General features: G+C 44.9%; 1 protein-coding gene across 9 annotated transcripts in view; it reads left to right on the top strand.

Moving 5' to 3' along the window:
* STXBP5L (syntaxin binding protein 5L) overlaps positions 1–24,421 on the top strand; it is a 391,287-nt gene that overhangs the window by 235,401 nt on the left and 131,465 nt on the right. For all 9 annotated transcript variants that reach the window (XM_073617498.1, XM_073617500.1, XM_073617499.1 and 6 more), the window contains exons 10-13: positions 6,458–6,612; positions 10,189–10,261; positions 21,951–22,098; positions 24,082–24,149. In XM_073617498.1, coding sequence (XP_073473599.1) covers positions 6,458–6,612; positions 10,189–10,261; positions 21,951–22,098; positions 24,082–24,149 — 444 coding nt within the window. The remainder of the gene's footprint in view (positions 1–6,457; positions 6,613–10,188; positions 10,262–21,950; positions 22,099–24,081; positions 24,150–24,421) is intronic.

The following is a 24,421-nucleotide window of genomic DNA, read 5'->3' as shown; positions in this document are numbered from 1 at the left end:
TCCAAGAGGCGGGAACTAAACTACAACTGCGACGAGCACTATGAAATCCATAGAAGAGAAGAAAAAGAGCGCACCAGCCTAGTGCATTATCCTTGACAGATTTATTAATTAAAAACAAGATAAAAACTACTCACAAAGGTCGAAGAAAAAATCGCATAGTATATGGCACAGAGGCAATTATTCCAGTGGTAGCAGTTTTCCAGGTCCCAGAAAGGAGGCATACGGACTACTGCTGGCTAACGCGTTTCGAAGGTTACCCTTCTTCATCAGAGCCTCTTCGACCTTTGTGAGTAGTTTTTATCTTGTTTTTAATTAATAAATCTGTCAAGGATAATGCACTAGGCTGGTGCGCTCTTTTTCTTCTCTTCATTTAACACTAGGACAATCCCATCCTTGAGAGCAGCAAGGCAGAAATCCATAGTCCTTCTTGAACCTTTGGGACTTTTTAGCCAGTACACCTGTGCGCAAGAGTATTTTTTGCTTCTTCTTTTTATACTATGAAATCCATGTCTCGTTCTGTGTAAATGGGTGGGGCCACCGCCGGCTCTCCTAACCTGGCCCTGGCTGCCTGGAGCGTGCAGCCTGCTGTCTGACTGGTCATGAATGGGATGGGCGCGCCGCACACTACAGGTATTGCCCCATACACACGGTCGTATTTTCCGACGGAAAATGTTCGATGGGAGCTTTTTGACGGAAATTCCGACCGTGTGTAGGCTCCATCGGACATTTTCCATCGGAATTTCCGTCACACAAAATTTGAGATCTGGATCTCAAATTTTCCAACAACAAGATCCGATGTCGGAAATTCCGATCGTGTGTACACAATTCTGACGCAAAAAGTTCCATGCATGCTCGGAATCAAGCAGAAGAGCAACACTGGCTATTGAACTTAATTTTTCTCGGCTCGTCGTACATGTTTTAGACAAGACAAATTTGTGCCAACATGCGTCGGAAAAAATCCATGGATTTTGTTGTCGAAATGTCCGATCGTGTGTACAGGGCATTAGGCTGAGCTGCAGAGGCTCACTAGGTCACCTGAAGTCTGACGTGGAAAAGTTAGGTAGGCCAGTGCATGTGTCAGTTAGGTCAGTGCAGGTGTCAGGTAGGTCAGTGCAGGTGTCAGGTAGGTCAGTGCAGGTGTCAGTTAGGTCAGTGCAGATGTCAGGTAGGTCAGTGCAGGTGTCAGGTAGGTCAGTGCAGGTGTCAGGTAGGTCAGTGCATGCGTCCGGTAGGTCAGTTTAGTGGTCAGCATTGATGGGCACTGGTAAGCCAGGCAACAGGCGAGCCTAACCACCCCCCTGCCGAGTGCTTTTTCCCACCTTGCAATGCCCCTGGTTTTGTGTCTGGCAATCTTACCAGCTCAGGTTAATGTGCAACATAATAGTGATTAATACCTGTACAGCAAACCATTATTCACACGGAGGCCTTACTCTGTTCTTAATGTATGATTCATGTACAGTTTGCTGATCGCAGATAAACCATCGTTCACTGCTTCCCGTACCCACCAGCCCATAAATGTAATATATCGTCCTTATAGTCTCTGTCTGCAAATCCCGGTTTGACACTGGGAGATAGGAAGCCACACGGACGCTAAGGATCCACAGCCTTTAACTGGATTTAGAAATCTTTTTTTTTTTTCTTAGACATATTAGAGCTTCAGACAAATATAAAAAACACCCTGTAGCCCTGTTATGTATTCATTAATAAATGAAATATCCTTTACATTACTTATAGTATAAATGACTGCAATGTGTCTTTATAATTTATCTTTATATTATCTCCCCATAATTCCCTAAACAGCAAAAAGAAAACAGAACCAAAGTGGGTTCTGCACTGTGAGCCATTCATGCTTTTACTGTGCTGTGTGCCTTACATGTTTCAGGCCCTGTTTACCTCCCAAATTTTGAACTTGAGAATAAGTAACATTTTAGGGAGACAGTGGCCAAAAACTGTGTGTGGCCAAACATGATAGTGGGAGGGGCTTAAGGACCATGGTTAAATAAAATTTGGGCTTCCGCGTACCTATAAAATATGGTTTGATTGCTATGCCACAAGCTGGAGTCTCCAGTGTAACCCGACCCTTAGGGAGAGAGATTGGAGAGAGGGAAGGATCACTGTTATATGGAAGGAAGGATAACTATGGTATATGGAAGAAAGAAAGGAGGGATCACTATGATACATGGAAGAGAGGAAGGATGGATCACTATGGCACATGGATGGCAGGAAGGATCACTATGGCATGTGGAGGGCAGGAAGGATCACTATGGCACATGGAAGGTAGGAAGTATCACTATGGCACATGGAAGTTAGGAAGGATCGCTATGGCACATGGAAGTTTGGAAGGATCACTACGGCACGTAGAAGGCAAGAAGGATCACTATGGCACGTGGAAGGCAGGAAGGATCACTATGGCACATGGAAGGCAGGAAGGATCACTATGGCACATGGAAGGCAGGAAGGATCACTATGGCGCATGGAAGGCAGGAAGGATCACTATGACACTTGGAAGGCAGGAAGGATCACTATGACATGTGGAAGGCAGGAAGGATCACTATGACACATGGAAGGCAGGAAGGATTACTATGGCACATGGAAGGCAGGAAGGATCACTATGGCACGTGGAAGGCAGGAAGGATCACTATGGCACATGGAAGGCAAGAAGAATTACTATGGCACATGGAAGTTAGGAAGGATCACTATGGCACGTGGAAGGCAGGAAGGATCACTATGGCACTTGGAAGGCAGGAAGGACCACTATGGCACTTGGAAGGCAGGAAGGATCACTATGGCACGTGGAAGGCAGGAATGATCACTATGGCACTTGGAAGGCAGGAAGGATCACTATGGCACTTGGAAGGCAGGAAGGTTCACTATGACACATGGAAGGCAGGAAGGATTACTATGGCACGTGGAAGGCAAGAAGGATCACTATGGCACATGGAATGCAGGAGGATCACTATGACACATGGAAGGAAGGATCATTATGGCACATGGAAGGCAGGAAGGATCACTATGGCAAATGAAAGGCAAGAAGGATCATTATGGCACTTGGAAGGCAAGAAGGATCACTATGGTACATGGAAGGAAGAGAGAGAGGGGAGAGTTCACTCACCCGAGGCTGGCTGTTCTCCAGGCAGTGGAGTTTCAGTCAGTGACATCATGTGCACTGCTTCAAAATTCCCACCCACACAACCCCTTCACAGTGATAGGATTGGCTGCACGCCGGGGTTTGTGGGCGGACATAGGGGGGCATGGGGAGGGGGTGAAACAGATCTAGCCTTCTCTTCTTTTCAATTTTGTAGAGCAGGCGGGCGACCTGGCGGGTGGGTGAGCAGGATTGTGCTGGTTGGGCACTAAGCGAGTCTTAGCTGCAGCGCAGGGCACACTGATAGGTGGAGTCAAGTGGCGGAACTTGTTCCGGCACTGGGCTCCATTGCGGGATTCAGCCCGGATTCGTAAGACACTGGGATTTACTTGAAATCCCGGGATGGTCCCGGCAAATCCAGGACAGGTGGGAGGTTTGTTAGGCAGCTTACAAGAGGAGAGTACAGGGAAGAAGGACATAGGCACAGTGATAATGATCATTTGTTGCCTGTTAAGTACAATGATAATACAGGAAGTTGTAGAGCTGCAACAGGAAATGTGTACAGCATGTAGGAAAGGCAGGAGTTGATGATAATCGCCCATTTCCCTGTTCTACCACACTGTCCTTATGTTACAGACATTACTTTTCTAAACTGGATGCTTGTTCTGGGTCCGTAACTCAGAAAGTATTAAAGTCAGGGGATCAGGATAACACATATATTAAAGACCTGCACATTTTTTTAAAAGTGATTGTAAAGTCTTGTTTTTTTTTTGTTTTTTTTTTTAAGTAACAAAAATGTTATACTTACCTCCTCTGTGCAGTTGGTTTTGTACAGAGCAGCCCAGGTCCTCCTCTTCTCGGGTCCCTTTTTGCTGCTCCTGGCCCCTCCCTCCTATCGAGTGCCCCCACAGTCAACAGTCACTTATGGAGCCAAGTCACAGCTCCGTGTATCCATTCAGACAAGGAGCCCCGACCCTGCCCCACCCCCTCTCTCCCCTAATTGGCTGACTGACTTTGATTGACAGCCTTGGGAGCCAATGGTGCTGCTGCTGTGTCTCAGCCAATGAGTAGAAGTGTCCCGGACGGCTTTGTTGACATCACTGGAGAGAGATGGGGCTCAGGGTAAGTATTAGGGGGTGCTGGGACGGCTGCTACACACAAAAGTTTTGTTATCTTGATGCATAGAATGCATTAAGATAAAAAAAAACCTTCTGCCTTTACAACTCCTTTAAGCAATGCCCCACAACATGCAGATGGTTGAAATCTGTGTAGTGCGCTAAAACGTGTGCTTTGTGGCTCGTTTTTTTACGTGTGTTGGGGTACTCCAAGCAGGGCAAATCGACAGTGTCTCCAGACAAGGCCTCCCAGATCCCCATATACTTTCCTCTCTTGTGCTCCCTCGCAGCTTCCTCCTTCTCTGCAGCTTCACTACCCAACCCAGCACTTCTGAACTATTATCTAATATTATCCAGTTGTGCTGCCCGACAGGCCTTTTAATAAACTGCCAAACTTTATATATTTTATATTTATATCATTTAATAATTTTTTTTTCACCATTGTCAGTCATTTTGTTTAGCTTTTCGCTTTTTTTTTTGCACCTTCCTTTTTATAGACTGGCGAAAAATAAAGCATGCTGTAGTACTGGACATTACTAGAAGTCTCTGCACCCAATAAGATCTCTGTGTTTCTATCAGGGGCTTAACTGTAGGGGTCGCAATTGCAACCCAGCCCCATGCTCCAGGTGGCCTGTATGGCTCCCCTGTACACCTTTACACCTGGATAAGAGGGGCAACGGTGGCGGCATACAGAGGAATCTATGCCCTCCATTTTCTTCCTGCAGCTACTGAAAGCCTGCTTCTCCTCTTCTCCCTCCTGCAGGCATTCAGCAGCTGCAGGAAGAAATTGGAGGGCATCGGTTCTTCTATATGCCAGGTTCCATCTATCCAGGTTCCCATGTGCTTCCCTGCCCCCCCTCCCCCCGCAGAATTGCCAGGATTGAGAGCGGAGGAAAGGGTCGATAAATACGGTATATAATTTACCGTCCCCTTACTTTTCTGAATGGACACAGTGAGTGATCTGTACAGATCAGTCCTGTGTCCATTCATAACTGAAGCGTAGTACACTGTGTTTACTATGCTCCGGTTTGTGAATGAACGGGAAGTAGTGCACTGCCCTTCTGACTTTGTCCAATGCCCTACTGACCAAGTCCACTGCCCTGCTGACCTTGTCCACTGCCCTACTGACCCTGTCCACTGCCCTACAGACCAAATCCACTGCCCTACAGACCCCATCCACTGCCCTACAGACCCCGTCCACTGCCCTACTGACCTTGTCCACTGCCCTACTGACCTCGTCCACTGCCCTACTGACCTCGTCCACTGCCCTACTGACCGCGTCCACTGCCCTACTGACCCCGTCCACTGCCCTACTGACCTCATCCACTGCCCTACTGACCCCGTCCACTGCCCTACTGACCTCATCCACTGCCTTACTGACCCCGTTCACTGCCCTACAGACCAAGTCCACTGCCCTACAGACCAAGTCCACTGCCCTACAGACCAAGTCCACTGCCCTACTGACCCGGTCCACTGCCCTACTGGCCCGGTCCACTGCCCTACTGGCCCGGTCCACTGCCCTACTGACCTCGTCCACTGCCTTACTGATCCCATCCACTGCCCTACTGACCTCGTCCACTGCCTTACTGACCCCGTCCACTGCCCTACTGACCCCGTCCACTGCCCTACTGACCTCGTCCACTGCCTTACTGACCCCGTCCACTGCCCTACTGACCCCGTCCACTGCCCTACTGACTGCCACCATTCACAGTCCTACTGACACCAGTGGCGGAACTAACAGAGTCACAAAGGTTGAACTTGCGACCGGGCACTGGCATTCCGCCACCGTGGGAAGGCCCCAAGATGTCAGGAAGTGGACCCACTGCAGAACATGTGAAAGGGTCCCGCTGCAGGACCGTAAAAAGGGCCCCATGACGGCAGTAAAGGGCCCAAGGTTCAGTGGGAAGTGCCCCAGGCTCAGAGCTTTCATGTTTTTTTTTTTTTGCATCAGGGTCTTGAAGTTTCTATTAAGCCTCTGGTTTCTATTGCAGAGCTGAACATGTGTACGCATACATGCTCCTACATACTGCTCGAGGTTATGACTGCTGCATTAAACATGTCAATCTGTTGACCTTGGGAAAGAGATTAAAAATATTATTATGTGGTAGGAAGATGCTAACAAGATTTCATGTATGGGAACAATAGCTTATCACGGGATTCATTACACGAGGCCCCCAAGGCGGTTCACATTAATATCACACACTCTCTGCCTGTCTGTGTGTATAAACAGCTGCCTTGTGTTTGACTTGTCTTGTAGCGAGCCGTTCATCATATTCTCCGGAGGCTTGTCCTACGATAAAGCCAGCAGAAGACCGAGTCTGACCATCATGCACGGAAAGGCCATCACCGTCTTAGAGATGGATCACCCCATTGTGGACTTTTTAACCCTTTGTGAAACACCCTATTCAAATGGTAAGAGAGGAGAGATGGTTTTGTGAAATTATTCTGCACTCATTAGATGTAAACAGCGGTAACGCAGCGTGCAGGTCTACCTAACATGCTACTCTGTGGTGCAAGAGACCATGAAGGCCCTAGGTGCACCTCAAACTTACCTAAACAATCCATTTAATTTTTACTTAGTCATGCAATCAAAATCTGGCTTTGGGTGTGGCTTGCTTAAAGTCTACCTGTGCTTTGCTCCTGAACAGCAAAGTGACAGGTTCACTTGAATGCCCCTCCTCCACACTGCTGAGGCCTCATTCACACTTGCAAATGTGATTACATGTGAGAGACCTAGCAAGGGTTCCTGGCAATTAGCTGTAGGTAGCAGCACCATTGAAAGCAATAGAAGGCTGACAGCTCCTGCAGCTAATCAGGGCCGCTCACATGTAATCGCTCATAGAGCGATTACCTATGAATGATTGATCCTGGGGCCTTATACTTATTTTTCCTTTGTTCCCTTGACACTCTCTTTGCCTGTGGGAAGGAAGACAAAAAAAGTCCTGTGTTTGACCAAGGCTGATCTGGAGCGCTGGGCCGTGGAGGTGGAGCTCGCTGAGAGACTGATCCGGGTGCCGGTCCAGGCATGTGGGCGGATCGCAACCATATGGTCACAATCTTGCCTGAGCCTGGACCGGCTCTGTGACGGGTCACAGGAGTGCAGAACAAACTGAACTCCTGTGATCCATAGGAGAGGTACAGCCAAATGAGCTTTGGCTGTACTTTTCCTTTAAGACAAGCCCTCACTGACCTCTGTAGCAGCAGGCACTGTGGAGCTCCCTCTCATAGCAGTTACTTAGTAGCGCAGCTCCCCTACTCCCTCCCCCTCCTTCTCCCTCCAAGCAGGTACTCAGCAGCTCAGCTTTCCCTGCACCCCCCATCCCAGCAATGTACAGTGCTGTGAAAAAGTATTTGCCCCCTTCCTGATTTTTTTTTCTTTGCACATTTGTCACACTTAAATGATTAAAATCATCAAACAAATGCTAATATTACTCAAAAATAACCCAAGTAAATACAAAATGCTGTTTTTAAATGATGACTTTATTTTTTAAGAGAAAAAAGCTGTCCAAACCTGCCTGTCCCTATATGAAAAAGTAATTGCCCCCTATACCTAATAACTGGTTGTGCCACCCTTGGCGGCAACAACTGCAATCAAGCGTTTGCGACAACTGGCAATGAATCTTTTACATCGCTGTTGAGGACTTTTGGCCCACGCTTCTTTGCAGAATTTTCAGCCACATTGGGAGGGTTTTCCAGCATAAACGGCCTTTTTAAGGTCAGGCCACAGCATCTCAGTCGGATTTAAGTCTGGACTTTGACTAGGCCACTCCAAAACTTTAATTTCGCTTTTTTTGAGCCATTCAGAGGTGGACTTACTGGTGTGTGTTGGGTCATTGCCCTGCTGCAAAACCGAAGTTATGCTTGAGCTTGAGGTCAGGAACTGATGGCCGGACATTCTCCTTCAGAATTTTCTGGTAGAGCCCAGAATTCATGGTTCCATGAATGATGGTAAGTCATCCAGCCCCAGACCATCACACTACCACCACCATGTTTCACTGTTGGTATGATGTTCTTTCTATGAAATACTGTGTTAGTTTTATGCCAAAAGTAACGGGACGCAGACCTTCAACTTTTGTCTCATCAGTTCAAAAAATATTTGGCCAAAAGTCTTGGGGGATAATTAAGATGTTTTTTGGCAAATGTGAGACGAGCCTTTATGTTTTTTTAGTCAGCAGTGGCTTTGGCCTTGGAACTCTCCCATGATTCCCATTTTTTCCCACTCTCTTTCTTATTGGTGAATCATGAACACTAACCTTACCTGAGGCAAGAGAGGCCTGCAGGTCTTTAGATATTGTTCTGGATTCTTTTATGGCCTCATGGATGAGTGGTCGTCGTGCTCTTGGAGTAATTTTGGTTGGCAGGCAACTCCTGGGAAGGTTCACCACTGTTCCAGGTTTTCTCCATTTGTGGATAATGGCTCTCACCATGGTTTGCTGGAATCCCAAAGTCTTAAGCTTCGTACACACGATCGTTTTTTTTGGCCAACAGAGCGTCAGACTTTTGTCCGAAGGGCGTGTGCCAGGAACTTGTCTTGCATACAAACGGTACACAATTGTCGGCCAACAAACACAAACGTGTTGACGTACTACAAGGGGTTTCAGCTCTTGAGCGCCACCCTTTGGGCATCTTCTGCTAATGTCTTGTTTGGTGAGCATTGATTCCGAGCATGCGTGTTTGTACTTTCAACTTTTGTGTGATGGACTTGTGTACAGACGATAGGAAAATCTGACAACAGACCATTGTCCGCCGAAAATTTACTAGCCTGCCATTCAACATTTGTTAGCAGAAAGTTGGACAACAATTGTCTGATGGAGCGTACTGATGGTCGGATTTTAGGCCAACAGTCTGTCATCACACAATTCCCTGCCAAAAATCTGATCGTGTGTACGCAGCTTTAACGAACGAACGGCCGTTCCGAAATGAACTGAAAAGTGCAAACTGAAAAGCGCTGAATGAAAAGCGCAAATCAACACTCACCAAACTTCTACTAACATGAAATTTGCAGAAAGAGCCCAAAGTATGGCGCTAAAGAGCTGAAAAACCATGTTGTGGATCACTACGTTTGTGTTTGTTGGCTGACAATTCCTTGCCGTTTGTATGCAAGACAAAATCCAGGCACACGCCTTCAGACAAAAGTCCGAGGTTTTGTCTGCGGAAAATCCGATCGTGTATACGAGGCTTTAGAAATGGCTTGGTAACCCTTTTCCAGACTGATACATGACATTTACTTTGTTTCTCATCTGTTCTTGAATTCCTTTAGATGGTGTGTTGCTTTTTTTGATCTTTTAGTGTGCTTCACTTTCAGACCGCTTCAATTTAAGTGATTTATTGATTCAACAGGTCTGGCAGTAATCAGGCCTGGGCGTAGCAAGTGAAATTTAACTCAACTTTCCAACAAAATGTTTGTTAATCCCAGTTCATTCACTTTTTTAGGGCCAGGCAGGTTTGGACAGCTTTTTCCCCCTAATAAATGAAATCATCCTTTAAAAACTGCATTTTGTATTTACCTGGGTTATCTTTCTGTAATATTAAATTTTTTTGATGATTTGAATCATTTAAGTGTGACAAATATGCAAAAAAAAAAAAAATCGGGAAGAGGGCAAATACTTTTTCACAGCACTGTAATTGCTTGATTTGGAGACCCATCAAGTCCTTCTGAGGTAGTCCTAAGCTCTGCTAATGTTCCCTTGGAACAGTGAGGTGTTCTCAGGGAAAGCGGGACCTACTCTTATTGGTCTAGTACAGAAGTGCAGACCCCGGGATTAAATCCTAGAATCTCAGTGCCCAGAGACCCCATAAAGTATAAGAAATCAATAGGCAGTTTAACTCCCCAACATCTGCCAAACCCCAGAATATCAGATCCTGGGGGCATCTGTGATAATATGCAAGAAGAGAAAAGATCTGAAATTGTGTCATTTCTCTTCCTTATTAGTTTAATTCTGATTACAGAGAAAACGGCAAACTCAATTAACTTGTCTCTGCTCTTAGAATTCCAGGAACCGTACGCTGTGGCTGTGTTGATGGAGAGGGACCTTATCGTGGTCGATCTCACACAAAGCAAGTAAGATGCCCGTTGCATTTCCTATGTTATCCTGTCAGGTAGCCACCAATTAAATTGTATTGACAGTACCTGTAAACAAATGTTATTTATATCTACTATGCATTATACTATTGCTACAATTGTCAGGCATTATATTGTTTCTAGATGTGTTTTTGCAGAGGACACTTGAAGTCACGTATGTGAATTTTGATGTACATGTACCTTTTTAAAGGCTAAGTTCACCTTTATTTCTAAAATCCAGCTCCCCTATGTACCAATATACACTAAATTACCAAAAGTTTTGGGATGCCTGCCTTTACGCAGACATGAACTTTAATGGCATCCCAGTCTAATGCCCCGTACACACGGTCGGATTTTCAGACGGAAAATGTGTGATAGGACCTTGTTGTCGGAAATTCCGACCGTGTGTAGGCTCCATCACACATTTTCCATCGGATTTTCCGACACACAAAGTTTGAGAGCGGGCTATAAAATGTTCCTGTTGTCGGAAATTCCGACCGTGTGTGGGCTCCATCACACATTTTCCATCGGATTTTCCGACACACAAAGTTGGAGAGCGGGCTATAAAATTTTCCAACAACAAAATCCGTTGTCGGAATTTCCGATCGTGTGTACACAAATCCGACGCACAAAGTGCCACGCATGCTCAGAATAAATAAAGAGATGAAAGCTATTGGCCACTGCCCCGTTTATAGTCCTGACTTACGTGTTTTACATCACCGCGTTCAGAATGATCAGATTTTCCGACAACTTTGTGTGACCGTGTGTATGCAAGACAAGTTTGAGCCAACATCCGTCGGAAAAAATCCTAGGATTTTGTTGTCGGAATGTCCGATCAATGTCCGACCGTGTGTACGGGGCATTAGTCCGTAGGGTTCAATATTGAGTTGGCCCACCCTTTGTAGCTATAACAGCTTCAACTCTTCTGAGAAGGCTGTCCACAAGGTTTAGGAGTGTTTCTATGGGAATGTTTGACCATTCTTCCAGAAGAGCATTTGTGAGGTCAGGCACTGATGTTGGACGAGAGGGCCTGGCTCGCAATCTCCACTCTTATTCATCCCAAAGGTGTTCTATTGGGTTGAGACCAGGACTCTGTGCAGGCCAGTCAAGTTCCTCCACCCCAAACTCGCTCATCCATGTCTTTATGGACCTTGCTTTGTGCACTGGTGCACAGTCATGTTGGAACGGGAAGGGGCCGTCCCCAAACTGTTCCCACAAAGTTGGGTGCATGAAATTGTCCAAAATGTCTTGGTATGCTGACGCTTTAAAAGTTCCCTCCACTGGAACTAAGGGGCCAAGTCCAACCCCTGAAAAACAACCCCACACTATAATGGCCCCTCCACCAAATGTGACAATGTATTTATTTTTTTCTAAATTGGCTTACATACCTGTCCTAGAGGATTACCACAAATCTGATATGATCGCTTCTCAGCTTTCAACTAAGATTAAGTGTAGTATCTGTTCTTATCAGATTTTGGGAGAGAGAACTGGGTGCCCTCTATGTCTACTGTCCGGCCTGATGTAATAAGAAAGGAACGGTGGGAGGGCCTTTGTCCTCCCAGGTTGATTCTGGCCTGATTCACCAGGCTTGTCCCCGGTTGAAGGCAAGGGTCTCCCTAAGCTTCCTAAGTTCTAATGCCTTCCTGGTAAGGATGGTGCAGCACTGGTCTGGCAGGGGCTGGGCTGAGAGAAGCCCATGGTTTACGTGCCCGTGGAGTGGCAGTCTAGGGGTGCTGTAAATTTTCACAGTGGGGGAGCACACTATGTTTTTTTTTTTTTTTACACCAAGGTCACTGCACCATTGCATGCCCTTTTCTCACCTGCCTTCAGGGCCTTTTGGCTGGGACCGGAGATATTTTTTATTCTGGCTAGGCCCACTATTGTCTAGCACATGGGTCTCCAAACTATGGCCCTCCAGTTGTTTAGGAACTACAATTCCCATCATGCCTCGTCATGTCTGTAAATGTCAGGGTTTTACAATACCTCATGGGATGTGTAGTTCTGCAACAGTTGGAGGGCCGTAGTTTGGAGATCCCTGGACTCTAGCACTGGCATTGGCACTTTTGAATCACTTACCCACTTCCCCCTTCCTTTTTTTATTTGTTTGTCACTTGCACTTTACTTACCCCGGACTAGTAGGGTGTAGATCCTCGGACTTGCCCTGAAAGTCTTTGAGGGACGAGGGCACGTGGCCTTTTGGTCAGGTTCTCCTCCTCCCATGGGGTCTTCCTTCAGGGGAGCCCTGGGTTATATAGGGTTTGGTTTGAAGTATCACAAGCAATAGAAACCTGTCTGGGGTTCAGTCTCTTCCCTATCTTATCCAAAAATTAAAGACAGGGAGAAGAACCCAAATACTTTCCTGTTGAAAATGCTTCTCAGGGTTCCCTCAAGTGTTGATCACATACTGCAAAGCCTAGACATATGGTCACATGAGCTCTGCTGATGGAAAGATTCTAGTTTAGTTTGGCTGATCCTCCTCTTGATAATGTGACTAAAAGCCTAGTCATTGGGTTCTGTGATCAGCACAAGGAGGGGGGGGGGGTAATCTGAAGAAGTAAAAATAAAAAAAAAAAAGGAAAAACAATGGGGCTACGAACCCAAGTAATACATTCAGAGTCACCCTGGGGTAAATTCTTTGATTCCTAAAAGGTTTACAACTCTTCCATTAAGGGGACTACCAAGGGTGCATAACCATCTCTATATGCAAGTATCAAAAGAAAACCTTTACCACCTATTGAGTCCAGATGTGCAAATAACAAAATTCACTTTTTTTCACTTTTTTATTAGAACACATTAAATTAATATTACAACATTAAAACCACTGATTCATAGGAAAACAAAATAGGAACCCCCCCCCCCCGATAATGCAGTGAATATCAGAACTATTGATATATCATATATAGTGCCCCATAATGATCTATTGGTAGATAAGATGCTCACTGCAATATCTAGTATGTCATTATCCCCCGGGGGTTGTTTTTGTTTTTCTATTTATTTACCTGTATGTATGTATTTTAATAATAACATTGATCTTTGTGTGTTCTCATCCTACCTATCCCACCGCACCTTCAGCACCACTTACAACTTTACTTCCTCCTCTCCTCTTCCTTTCTCCATCAGAGTCCTCCAAGGTTCTGTTCTTGGACCTCTCCTATTCTCCATCTACACCTTCTCTCTGGGTCAGCCTCCCATGGCTTCCAATACCATTTCTACGCTGACGACACCCAAATCTATCTCTCTACCCCCTCAGCTCACTCCATCAGTCTCCTCGCGTATCACTAATTTACTAACAGACATATCAGCCTGGATGTCACACCACTTCCTCAAACTCAATCTACCAAAAACCGAGCTCATAATATTTCCTCCCCAACGTGCCTCTTCCCCTGACTTTTCTGTCAAGATCAGTGGCACGACTATCGACCCGTCCCCACATGCAAAGGTTCAAGGTGTAATCCTGGACTTTGAACTCTCCTGTCAGGCCCACATCCAATAACTATCAAAAAGCTTGCCGCCTCAAGCTCCGCAACATCTCCAAGATACGCCCCTTCCTAACCAATGAAACCACTAAGCTCCTGATTCACTACCTGATCATTTCTCGCCTCGGCTAATGCAATTCCCTTCTCATTGGCTTACCTTTACATAGGCTATCCCCACTTCAGTCCATCATGAATGCTGCTGCAAGATTCATCCACCTTACCAACCACTCGGTATCTGCTACCCCTCTCTGCCAATCCCTCCATTGGCTTCCGCTCACCCAATGAATTAAATTCAAAATATTAACAGCTTTCAAAGCCATTCACAACTATGCCCTCAGCTACATCACTAACCTTGTCTCAAAATACCCACAAAATTGTTCTCTTGTCTCTTCGTTCCTCCCAAGACCTCCTGCTCTCTATCTCCCACCTCCTCCTATCTGTCACTTCCCTCCAGGACTTCTCCTGAGCCTCTCCCATCCTATGGATCTCCCGACCCCAATCTGTCTGCTTATATCCTACTCTGTAAACTTTTAGACAATCCCTGAATACCCTTCTTATCCGAGAGGCCTATCCTACCCCCATATAGCTACCGTATTCTCTCCATCAGCTCATCCCCCATAGTTATTACCTTTTTGTATCTCTTGACCCTCCCTCTTATGCCTCGTACACACGAGCGGACTTTCCAGCAGACTTGGTCCGACGGTCTTTCCGCCGGACTTTCCGGCGGACTACCTGAACGGACGGACCGGCCTACACACGACCGGACTTTCCGGCAGGCTAAGTCCGCCCGTCTTTCCGACGGACTTTCGCCGGAGTTACGGCGGACTTTTAGAATGAACGGACTTGCCCACACACGGACAAGTCCGTTCATTTTGAACGTGACTCGGGTACGACGGGACTAGAAAAGGAAGTCAATCTCGCCACTTTTATCGGCGAGATTGACACCTTGCGAGCCCCGTTGCGAGGCATACCAGGCCCTTAAGTCTGGTATGGATTATAAAGGGAACCCCCTACGCTGAAAAAACGGCGTGGGGTCCCCCCTAAAATCCATACCAGACCCCGATCCGAGCACACAGCCCAGCCGGTCAGGAAAGGGGGCGGGGACGAGCGAGCGCCCCCCCCCCCCCTTCTGAACCGTAACAGGCCGCATGCCCTCAACATGTGGGGTGGGTGCTTTGGGGGAGGGGGAGCCCCCTATAATAGGAGGGCCCCCAGATCCCGGCCCCCCACCCTATGTGAATGAGTAGGGGGTACATGGTACCCCTACCCATCTACCTAGGGAAAAAGTGTCAATAATAAAACACACTACACAGGTTTTTAAAATAATTTATTAGACAGCTCCGGGGGGGGGGCTTTCTCCGGCTTCGGGGGTCTTCCTCCGGCTTCGGGGGTCTTCCTCCGGCTTCGGGGGTCTTCTTCCGGCTTCGGGGGTCCCTCCAGTTCCTCTTCTCCCGGCGTCCGGTTGGTTCTTCTCCGCTCTCTCTGGCCTCTTCTCCCGGTGTTCCAGTTCTTCTGCCGGCTCCTCCGCTGTCTTCATGCTGCTCTTTTGCCAGCTGAGGCCTTCTGGCTTCTTGTCTTCTTGGCTTCTTCCCTCTTCTCTTCTCCAGATGTTGACACGACGGTCTCTCCAGCTGGACTGCTCTCTGAACGCTCCGCTCTGACTTGTATAGGCCGGAGACCCTGCCCCCTTATGTCGTCACAGTCCCAGGGCATGCTGGGACTGTGATGTGTTAGGGGGCGTGGTCACCAGGTGATGTTGACCACGCCCCCTAAAACGTCACAGTCCCAGCATGCCCAGGGGATAGGGGGGGGCGGCGCCAGTGGGCCCCTAATAGACGGGCCGCCACTGCCCCCCTCCCTTCGGGAAATAACGACCTACTCGATATTGCAGTGAGCATTTTGTCTATCAATATACAGTGGCATCTCCAAAAATTTGAATGTTATGAAAAAGTTAATTTATTTCAGTAATTCAATTCAAAAAGTGAAACTCATATATTTTATATAGATTCATTACACACAGGGTGATATATTTCAAGCATTTATTTCTTTAAATTTGATGATTATGGCTTACAGCTAGTGAGAACCCTAAATTCAGTAAGTTGAGTGGAAGTAAAAAGTGTGGTAGAAAAAGGTGCACAAGCAACAGGGATAACTGAAGCCTTGAGAGGATTGTGAAGCAAAGGCCATTCAAGAATTTGGAGGAGATTCACAAGGAGTGTACTACGGCTGATGCCAGTTCTTCAAGGGCCACCACACACACACAGACATATTCAGGACATGGGCTACAACTGTTGCAATCCTTGTTTCAAGCCACTCCTGAACCAGAGACAACGTTAGAAGCGTCTTAATTGGACTTACTTGGGCTAAGGAAGTCAAACAACTGCACTCTTGCTCAGTGGTCCAAAGTCCTCTTTTCGGATGAAAGTAAATTTTGCATTTCATTTAGAAGGTTACAGAGTCTGGCGGAAGAGTGGAGAGGCACAAAATCCAAGTTGCATGAGGTCCAGTGTGAAGTTTCCAGTCAGTGATTGTAACAGAACGTCCCACACTCCGCTTGAGTGCTTCCATCAGTAGTACCACTTCCTCCCAGTCTGAGTATAGATATCAGATATTCCAACCGCTCACAAGCACAAAACAAGATGAGACTTGCTTAGCTGCTAACATGGACTCATTTATTAGAATCAAAATTACAAGTCTTTATATACCGTTAAAGAGGAGGTTCCCCCCTCCTGCTCATATTACTCTAACAATACAACTGTAACCTAATTAACCTAATTAACATGAGCTAGTTTACTAAATCATTTACCCAGACTAGGTGACTCAGAGACATGACCTTTGAGGCAGGCTTGTGGTCACTGAGCTTCACACAGTAGTATAAACACAATAGCAGGAGCTAATTACAATTAACAATACAAACAGTGATCTCCCCCCCCTCCTCAGCCTAGTAGGCAACAAACTATAGTATGAGTAGACTGTCCAACTCCTACCCAGTTCTAGAGGCCAATGTGATCAGCTCTCTCAACTAACATGTGGAGTTCAGAATCAAACAAACCAAGAATAGTCTTTACCTTTACATATATCCTGGGAGATATTGTGGATAAATATTACTGTCCCATTTTAAGTAATCCAAAGTAATACCACCTCAAGGGTCCCCAGGCATACAGCTCACAAAGCGCACCATTCCCCCAAATGCCAGGGCCCATAATCTGTAGGCAAGAGGCTGGCATTCAGTCCCCTCCAAAAGCCTCTGTCCCGGGTGAGTTTGTCACAGTGATAATTTGGGTAGCCATGTCATCTGCGGGTGTTGGTCCACTGTGTTTTATCAAGTCCAAAATCAGCGCAGCCCTCTACCAGGAAATTCTAGAGCACTTCATGCTTCCCTCTGCAGACCAGCTTTATGGAGAATTTAATTTTCCAGCAGGACTTGGCACCTGCCCACACTGCCAAAAGTACCAATACCTGGTCACATGATCATGGCATCAGTGTGCTTAGTGGGCCAGCAAACTCGCCTGACCTAAAACCCATAGAGAATCTGTGAGGAAGATAAGAGACACCAGACCCAACAATGAAGACGAACTGAAGGCCGCTATCAAAGCAACCTGGGCTTCCAAAACACCTCAGCAGTGCCACAGGCTGCTCTCCTCCGTGCCACGCCGCATTGATGCCGTAATTCATGCAGCCCCGACCAAGTATTGAGTGCATACTATACTGTACATGGATATACTTTTCACTAAGCCAACATGTCTGTATTAAAAATCCTTTTTTTTATTGGTCTTATGTAATATTCTTATTTTCTGAGATACTGAATTTTGGGTTTCCCCTAAATGTAAGCCATAATCATCAAAATTAAAAGAAAGAAATGCTTGAAATATATCACTCTGTGTGTAACGAATCTATATAAAATATATGAATTACTGAAATAAATTAACTTTTTGATGATATTCAAATTTTTGGAGATGCACCTGTATCGTTATGGGGCACTATAAATTATATATCAATAGATACAATATTCACTGCAATATCTAGACTTTTCTTTGGGGGGGGGGATTTCTGATTTTGTTTTCCTATGAATAATAAGTCGTTTAATTTATTTTAATAATAAAGTGAAGTTTATTACTTGCACATCTGGACCGGAGTCTATAGGTGGTAGATGTTTTTTTTTTTTTTTTGCATATAGAGATGGTTACAAGTCCTGTGTAGACCCCTTTTATGGAGGAGGTATATTTTGCACATCTGGACCAAAGTCTATAGGTAGTACATATTTTTTTTTTTTTATTTGCATAGAGATGGGATATGACTCCTTGGTAGCCCCCTTTATGGAGGAGCTGTAAACCTTTTTAGCCTGCAGCTTTATTTCTCCTGGTCTTTATTTAATCATCTGAGCAAGGCTGTCAACATAGCATTTACGCTGAACTTACAATGATAAATATCCCCATTTAATCCAGTTATCTATTCAGTAACAATTCTTAAATGTATTTTTGAAATACAAATCAGGAGATGCATGATGGTTTCTTTTGTATTAGTTTCTTAAAAACTCCAGCACGCTATTCATTGTTAGAGGGAGAAGAAACACCATGAGGTAGTCAGACTATACTGTACTCCACACTGCTGTCATTCTAACTATGGAAACTTGCAGTGGTTCTCAACATGGGGGTCAAATGATGATTTGCCAGGGGTCACAGAATCCTGGGCTGTTCCTGAAGCCCGCACTGCTCTCCCAGCCTTCCCGCGGCCCCCTAGCAGGGCTGTCCCTGGAGCCCATAGCCGCCCACTCAGCCTCTTCACAGCCGCCCATTCAGTTCATGGCATGGCTGGGGGGGGGGGGGGGGGGGTTGACAAAGACTAGAGGTCAGCTGACTGGTGAAGAATGTGAACTGGGAGGTGCTGGAAGAGACCCCCATCTCCTGATTTCGGCATAGGTGTCACTGCTGAGAGACACCACATAGCTGGAGACACAGTGAGTAACACTACCTGTTTCTAGAGTTGCCAAAAGTCCCCACTACAGTTCTCAGATCAGCGGATGACCTTCATCAAGAGCACCTAAGTTGGCTGATCAGAACTCCCCCCCCCCCCCCCCCCCCAGCACTGCCACTTATCCCATTTCCCCCATCAAGGAGTAAGAGAAGGAATAAAAATAGAGAATACATGGAAGGGAGAGGATAAGAGGGAGAGGAACAAAGAAAAAGGGAGAGAAAGAATAGGAGATAGAACAAGAAAGACGGCAAGAGAGAGGGATGGGGAAAAAAACAAGACATAGATAGGACAGAGAGAGATAAAAGGGAAAGAAAGGAGAACAAAGAGATAGTAGAACATCCTAAAATGTACCATAAGGGGTTTTAATACTGTATGAGTGGAAGGGACTCAGGGAGCGCTAAATGTCAGGGGCACAAATTACTTGTCATGCCTTGGGTGCTGACAACCCACTCTATGAAAATGTATGTACCACATCCCCAGTCTATAAACACATTTGTACCTCATCCACAGTCTATAAGCACACCCGTACCTCATCCACATTCTATAAGCACACCCGTACCTCATCCAGTCTATAAGCACACCTGTACCTCATCCACAGTCTATAAACACACCTGTACCTCATCCACAGTCTAAAAGCACACCTGTACCTCATCCACAGTCTAAAAGCACACCTGTACCTCATCCACAGTCTAAAAGCACACCTGTACCTCATCCACAGTCTATAAGCACACCTGTACCTCATCCACAGTCTATAAGCACACCTGTACCTCATCCACAGTCTATAAGCACACCTGTACCTCATCCACAGTCTATAAGCACACCTGTACCTCATCCACAGTCTATAAGCACACCTGTACCTCATCTACACTCTATAAGCACACCTGTACCTCATCCACAGTCTATAAACACACCTGTACCTCATCCAGTCTATAAGCACACCCGTACCTCATCCAGTCTATAAGCACACCCGTACCTCATCCACAGTCTATAAGCACACCTGTACCTCATCCACAGTCTATAAACACACCTGTACCTCATCCAGTCTATAAACACACCTGTACCTCATCCAGTCTATAAGCACACCCGTACCTCATCCAGTCTATAAGCACACCTGTACCTCATCCAGTCTATAAGCATACCCGTACCTCATCCAGTCTATAAGCATACCCGTACCTCATCCAGTTTTTGATCATTTACTGAAGGATGTGCACAGTCTTTGACCCCCTGGTGATGCCAGGGGCCACTGCTGAGGCTCCTTATTCCTCCTAAATTGACTACCGCACACTGGTTTACAATTACATCCATGCACTGAGCCATCACTAAGAAAACACTAATAACAAAAAAGAAACAAAAAAAAATTCCTCCCCTTTTCTCCTTTTCCCTTTATAAAATCATAATTTGTATTTCTGGAGATGCGATTGGTACACGATATTGAATACTGTTTTATATGATGCTTTGTTTGTGTTACTTAAAAATGTTAAATATACAATAAAAAAAATTAAACATAACAAATTATTGCATTCTGCATATACGTGTGTGTATGTATATATCTGTATATAGATCTATATATAGATATAGATATATCTATACCTATATACATATCTATATCTATAAAGATATATATATATATTATGTATATTTAATAAATATAAATATATATATATACATACAATAAATATTAAATAAATGTGTGTGTGTGTGTGTGTATATGTATGTATATATATATATATATATATATATATATATATATACATTTTTTAGTTGAAGTCCGTGGCTGGAAGCCTTCAAAATTTAGCAAGAATAAATCTGCACATGCCACTGTTGTTGTTTTTTTGTATTGCAGATACAGCCTGGATGCAGCTATTTCCAGCTTGTTTAATGTCATTGGTGCAAATGATAGAAGGCACAATATGAAATGGAATAGCAGGGCTTGGGGAAGCATCCAGGCTGTGCCACCATTGTCTCAGTAGAACTTGAATCTTTTTTCCCCCTTAAGATGGTGATGTTGATCTCAGCAGTTCCTTTGCCTCACACGTCTGTGACCCAGCAGCTGAGTCGGGGGGCTCCTTGTTGTTTTCTTGCAATGTTTAGGAGTCTCAGAGGATGTTATCAGGCTGACTTGGGACTCCAGGCTTCCGAGTGTAATTAAGTCGCCAGCACATCGCAAACACATTATTGACCTACCCAGTCAAGGGAATGAACTGGGAAAAAAAAAAAAATAATAGGATTTGCTAAAGATTACATTAATTGTCTAAATAATTGGTAACATTTCAGCGAGGGGTTCTGCGTGTTTACTCACTCATTTCCCTGATAAAATTAATTGCTTGACACTGATAATGGTAAAATGACACTCTTTTTTTTTTTTCCTTAATGACTCGGCTAGCCTTTTTACTCTTATAAAATCCTCGTGTGATGTTACCATGGCAACCCGCCATTGAGAAAGTCTGTTCGGAGCAGCAGATCTTCATCTATATGATGCATGCCTTATATATTTCACATTACCAATTAAAGGGATGAGATTTTTTTTTTTTTTTTGCTGCATACTTGTGCATGTACTGTGTTGCATAATATTTTATGTGCAGAAATTTGCATAATATGTGCAGATATTTAAAGTGGGAGCTGTCATTAACTTTGCACCATTGTAATCCCCCACCCCCCCCCCCTCCCCGCACATTACAACTTTTTTTTTTACTTTTTCTGTTTCAGTAATTTTTATTCAGTTTAACAAGTAGCTAACGTGCTATCCTTCCACCCACGCAGGGGCTAGATGCATTGACAGTGGTAACAAAAGTTAGCTTACATAGAATGCAGTAGTAGAAAACCAGAACTGACGTAACAGAAGATCGCCGTTTTCATAATGTCATGAGGGCCTAGGGGTCCTGCGGTGATTCCCTACAACAACGGAGTATCCGTTAGGCCCACCGATGTCCATACAATGGTGCAATCTATAGCCTATACAGATCTAAGAAGAAAGGATAGATCCATAGGCGTGCGCAGGGGGGTGTGCCGGGTGTGCCTGGGCACACCCTAATCCCTGCCAACAAGAACTAGGAAGTCAGAGTGACTGGCAGGATCAACAGGCAATGTTTTGACTAGGGCACAGAAACGTTATAAAAAATATTAGCAATGCTTCACGTTTTTTTTTTTTTTTAATAGGTTTACAACCATTTTATTTTCTATATCCTATCTGCACTCTAACCAGGCACCTAACCTACTAACCGGCTTTTGCTTTCCGTCAGTTTTCCGATCTTTGAGAACCCGTACTCCATGGACGTCCATGAGTCTCCTGTGACCTGTACGGAGTATTTCGCAGACTGCCCCCCTCACCTGATCCCTGTGCTCTATTCTGTTGGAGCAAAGAACAAAAAGCAAGGATACAGCAACAAGGTAATGTGCTCAGAGAACGAGGGGAGGAAGGATCTGACATGGGGGGGTGGGGGGGGGCCTGTATCATAAATGTGGTTTGTTTGGCTATCTAATATTAACATTTAACTGCCTTCATAAGCCTGTGACTTGGTACATACAGCGGGTAAAATAAGTATTGAACACATCACCAATTTTCTAGGTAAATATATTTCGAAAGGCGCTATCGACATGAAATTCTCCCCACATGTCGGTAACAACCCATGCAATACGAAGACACCAAAACATAAACGGTTCAGAAATGAAATTATGTGTAATAAAAGGGAATGGTACAGGGGAAAAGGTATTGAACACATGAAGAAAGGGAGGTGCAAAAAGGTATGGAAAGCAAAACACCAGTTGAAATCTCTCAGTAATTAGTAATCCTGCCCTTTGTCAGTGCAAATTAATATCAGCCGGTTCCGTCTCACCTGATGGCCTATAAAAAGGTGTCTCATTACCAAGGTGTCACACAAGAAACATCTCATGATGGGTAAAAGCAAAGAGCTCTCCCAAGACCTTCGCAACCTCATTGTTGCAAAACATACTGATGGCATTGTTTACAGAAGGGTCTTTAAATTCTGAATGTTCCAGTGAGCACTGTTGGGGCAATAATCCGTAAGTGTAAAGAACATAATTTCACCATAAACCTGCCACGACCAGGTGCTCCTCGCAAGATTTCTGATAGAGGCGTGAAAAGAATTATCAGAAGAGATGTCCAAGAGCCAAGGACCACTTGTGGAGAGCTTCAGAAAGGCCTGGAATTATCAGGTACACAATAAGTAATGTACTCACCCACCATAGCCTGTATACACGCTCACCACACAACACTCCAATGCTGAAGAAAAAACATGTTGAAGCTCGTTTAAAGTTTGTTGCACGACATTTAGACACACCTGTGAAATATTGGAGAATATAGTCTGGTCAGAGGAAAAAAAAATTGAACTCTTTGGATGCCATAATACACATCATAATTGGAGGTCACATGGCACATCACCCCAAAAACACCCCCCATACCAACAGTGAGGTCTGGAGGTGGGAATATCATGGTGGGGGCGGGGCTGTTTTTCAGCATACGGTACTGGCAAACCTCCAGAAGGAGGGATGAATGGAAAAATGGACACTTGATAAAAATCTGCTGCCATCTACAAGGATGATGAAGATGAAATGAGGGAGGACATCTCAGGAGGACAATGATCCCAAAACACAAAGCCAAGGAAACTCTCCATTGGTTTCAAAGAAAGAAAATAAAGCTGCTAGAATGGCCCAGCCAATCACCTGACATGAATCCAATAGAAAATCTATGGAAGGAACTAAAGATTCGAGATCAGAGAAGAGGCCCACAGAACCTTCAAGATGTGAAGACTGTTTGTGTGGAAGAATGGGCCAAAATCCCACCTGAGCAACGCATGCGACTCGTTCCTCCATACAGGAGGTAGCTTGAAGCCGTCATTACCAAGAAAGGATTTTGTACCAAGTATTAAATAAATCTCAGTTAGTGTGTTCAATACTTTTTCCTGTGTCCTTCCATTTTATTACACAGAACTTCATTTCTGAACACATTTGTTTTGGTATCTTTTTATGTATGGGTTGTTACCGACATGTGGTGAAAATTTCATGTCAATAGAATCTTTACCAATATATTTACCGAGAAAAATGGTGACGTGTTCAATACTTATTTTACCCGCTGTATATGGTACTGTACATACATTTTTCTGTCTTTTCAGTTTTAGTTTTTTTTTCATTGTGTGCTATATAGAGTGTCTATATTGTATCAGTTGGTCAGATAGTCAGACCTGGCTCATAAACTTGTATTTGAGAATAAAAGGCACAATCACTATGCAGAAAGTGCAGCATGTACATGAGTTATATAACTGAAAACGTAGCTGGTGAGGAGATCATTGTTGTACAAAGTGGGTAGTGGTATAGCCAAGCAGTATAGTGATCTTTTCATTCTGTTCTGTACAGGAATGGCCGCTAACAGGAGGAATATGGAACCTCGGAACTACAGCCTACCCAGAAATTATTGTTACAGGGTGAGAAAGACATGTTTTTTTAGTGGTTTCATACACAATCCGTTATTATTATTATTATTATTATTATTATTATTATTATACTCATAGTTGCAGAGACTGTTTTCTGTCTTTAAACCAGACTTTTTCAACCTTAACCACTTCAGCCCCGGGAGATTTTACCCCCGTCCTGACCAGAGCAATATTTGTGATACGGCACTGCGTCGCTTTAACTGACAATTGCGCGGTCATGCGGCGTTGCACCCAAACAAAACTGACGTCCTTTTTTCCCCCAC

The sequence above is a fragment of the Aquarana catesbeiana genome, linkage group LG02 (genome assembly GCF_042186555.1).
Source record: "Aquarana catesbeiana isolate 2022-GZ linkage group LG02, ASM4218655v1, whole genome shotgun sequence".
Classification (NCBI taxonomy): domain Eukaryota; kingdom Metazoa; phylum Chordata; class Amphibia; order Anura; family Ranidae; genus Aquarana; species Aquarana catesbeiana.
The sequence above is the reverse complement of the archived record's forward strand: the minus strand, read 5'-3'. Positions and strand labels throughout refer to the sequence as shown.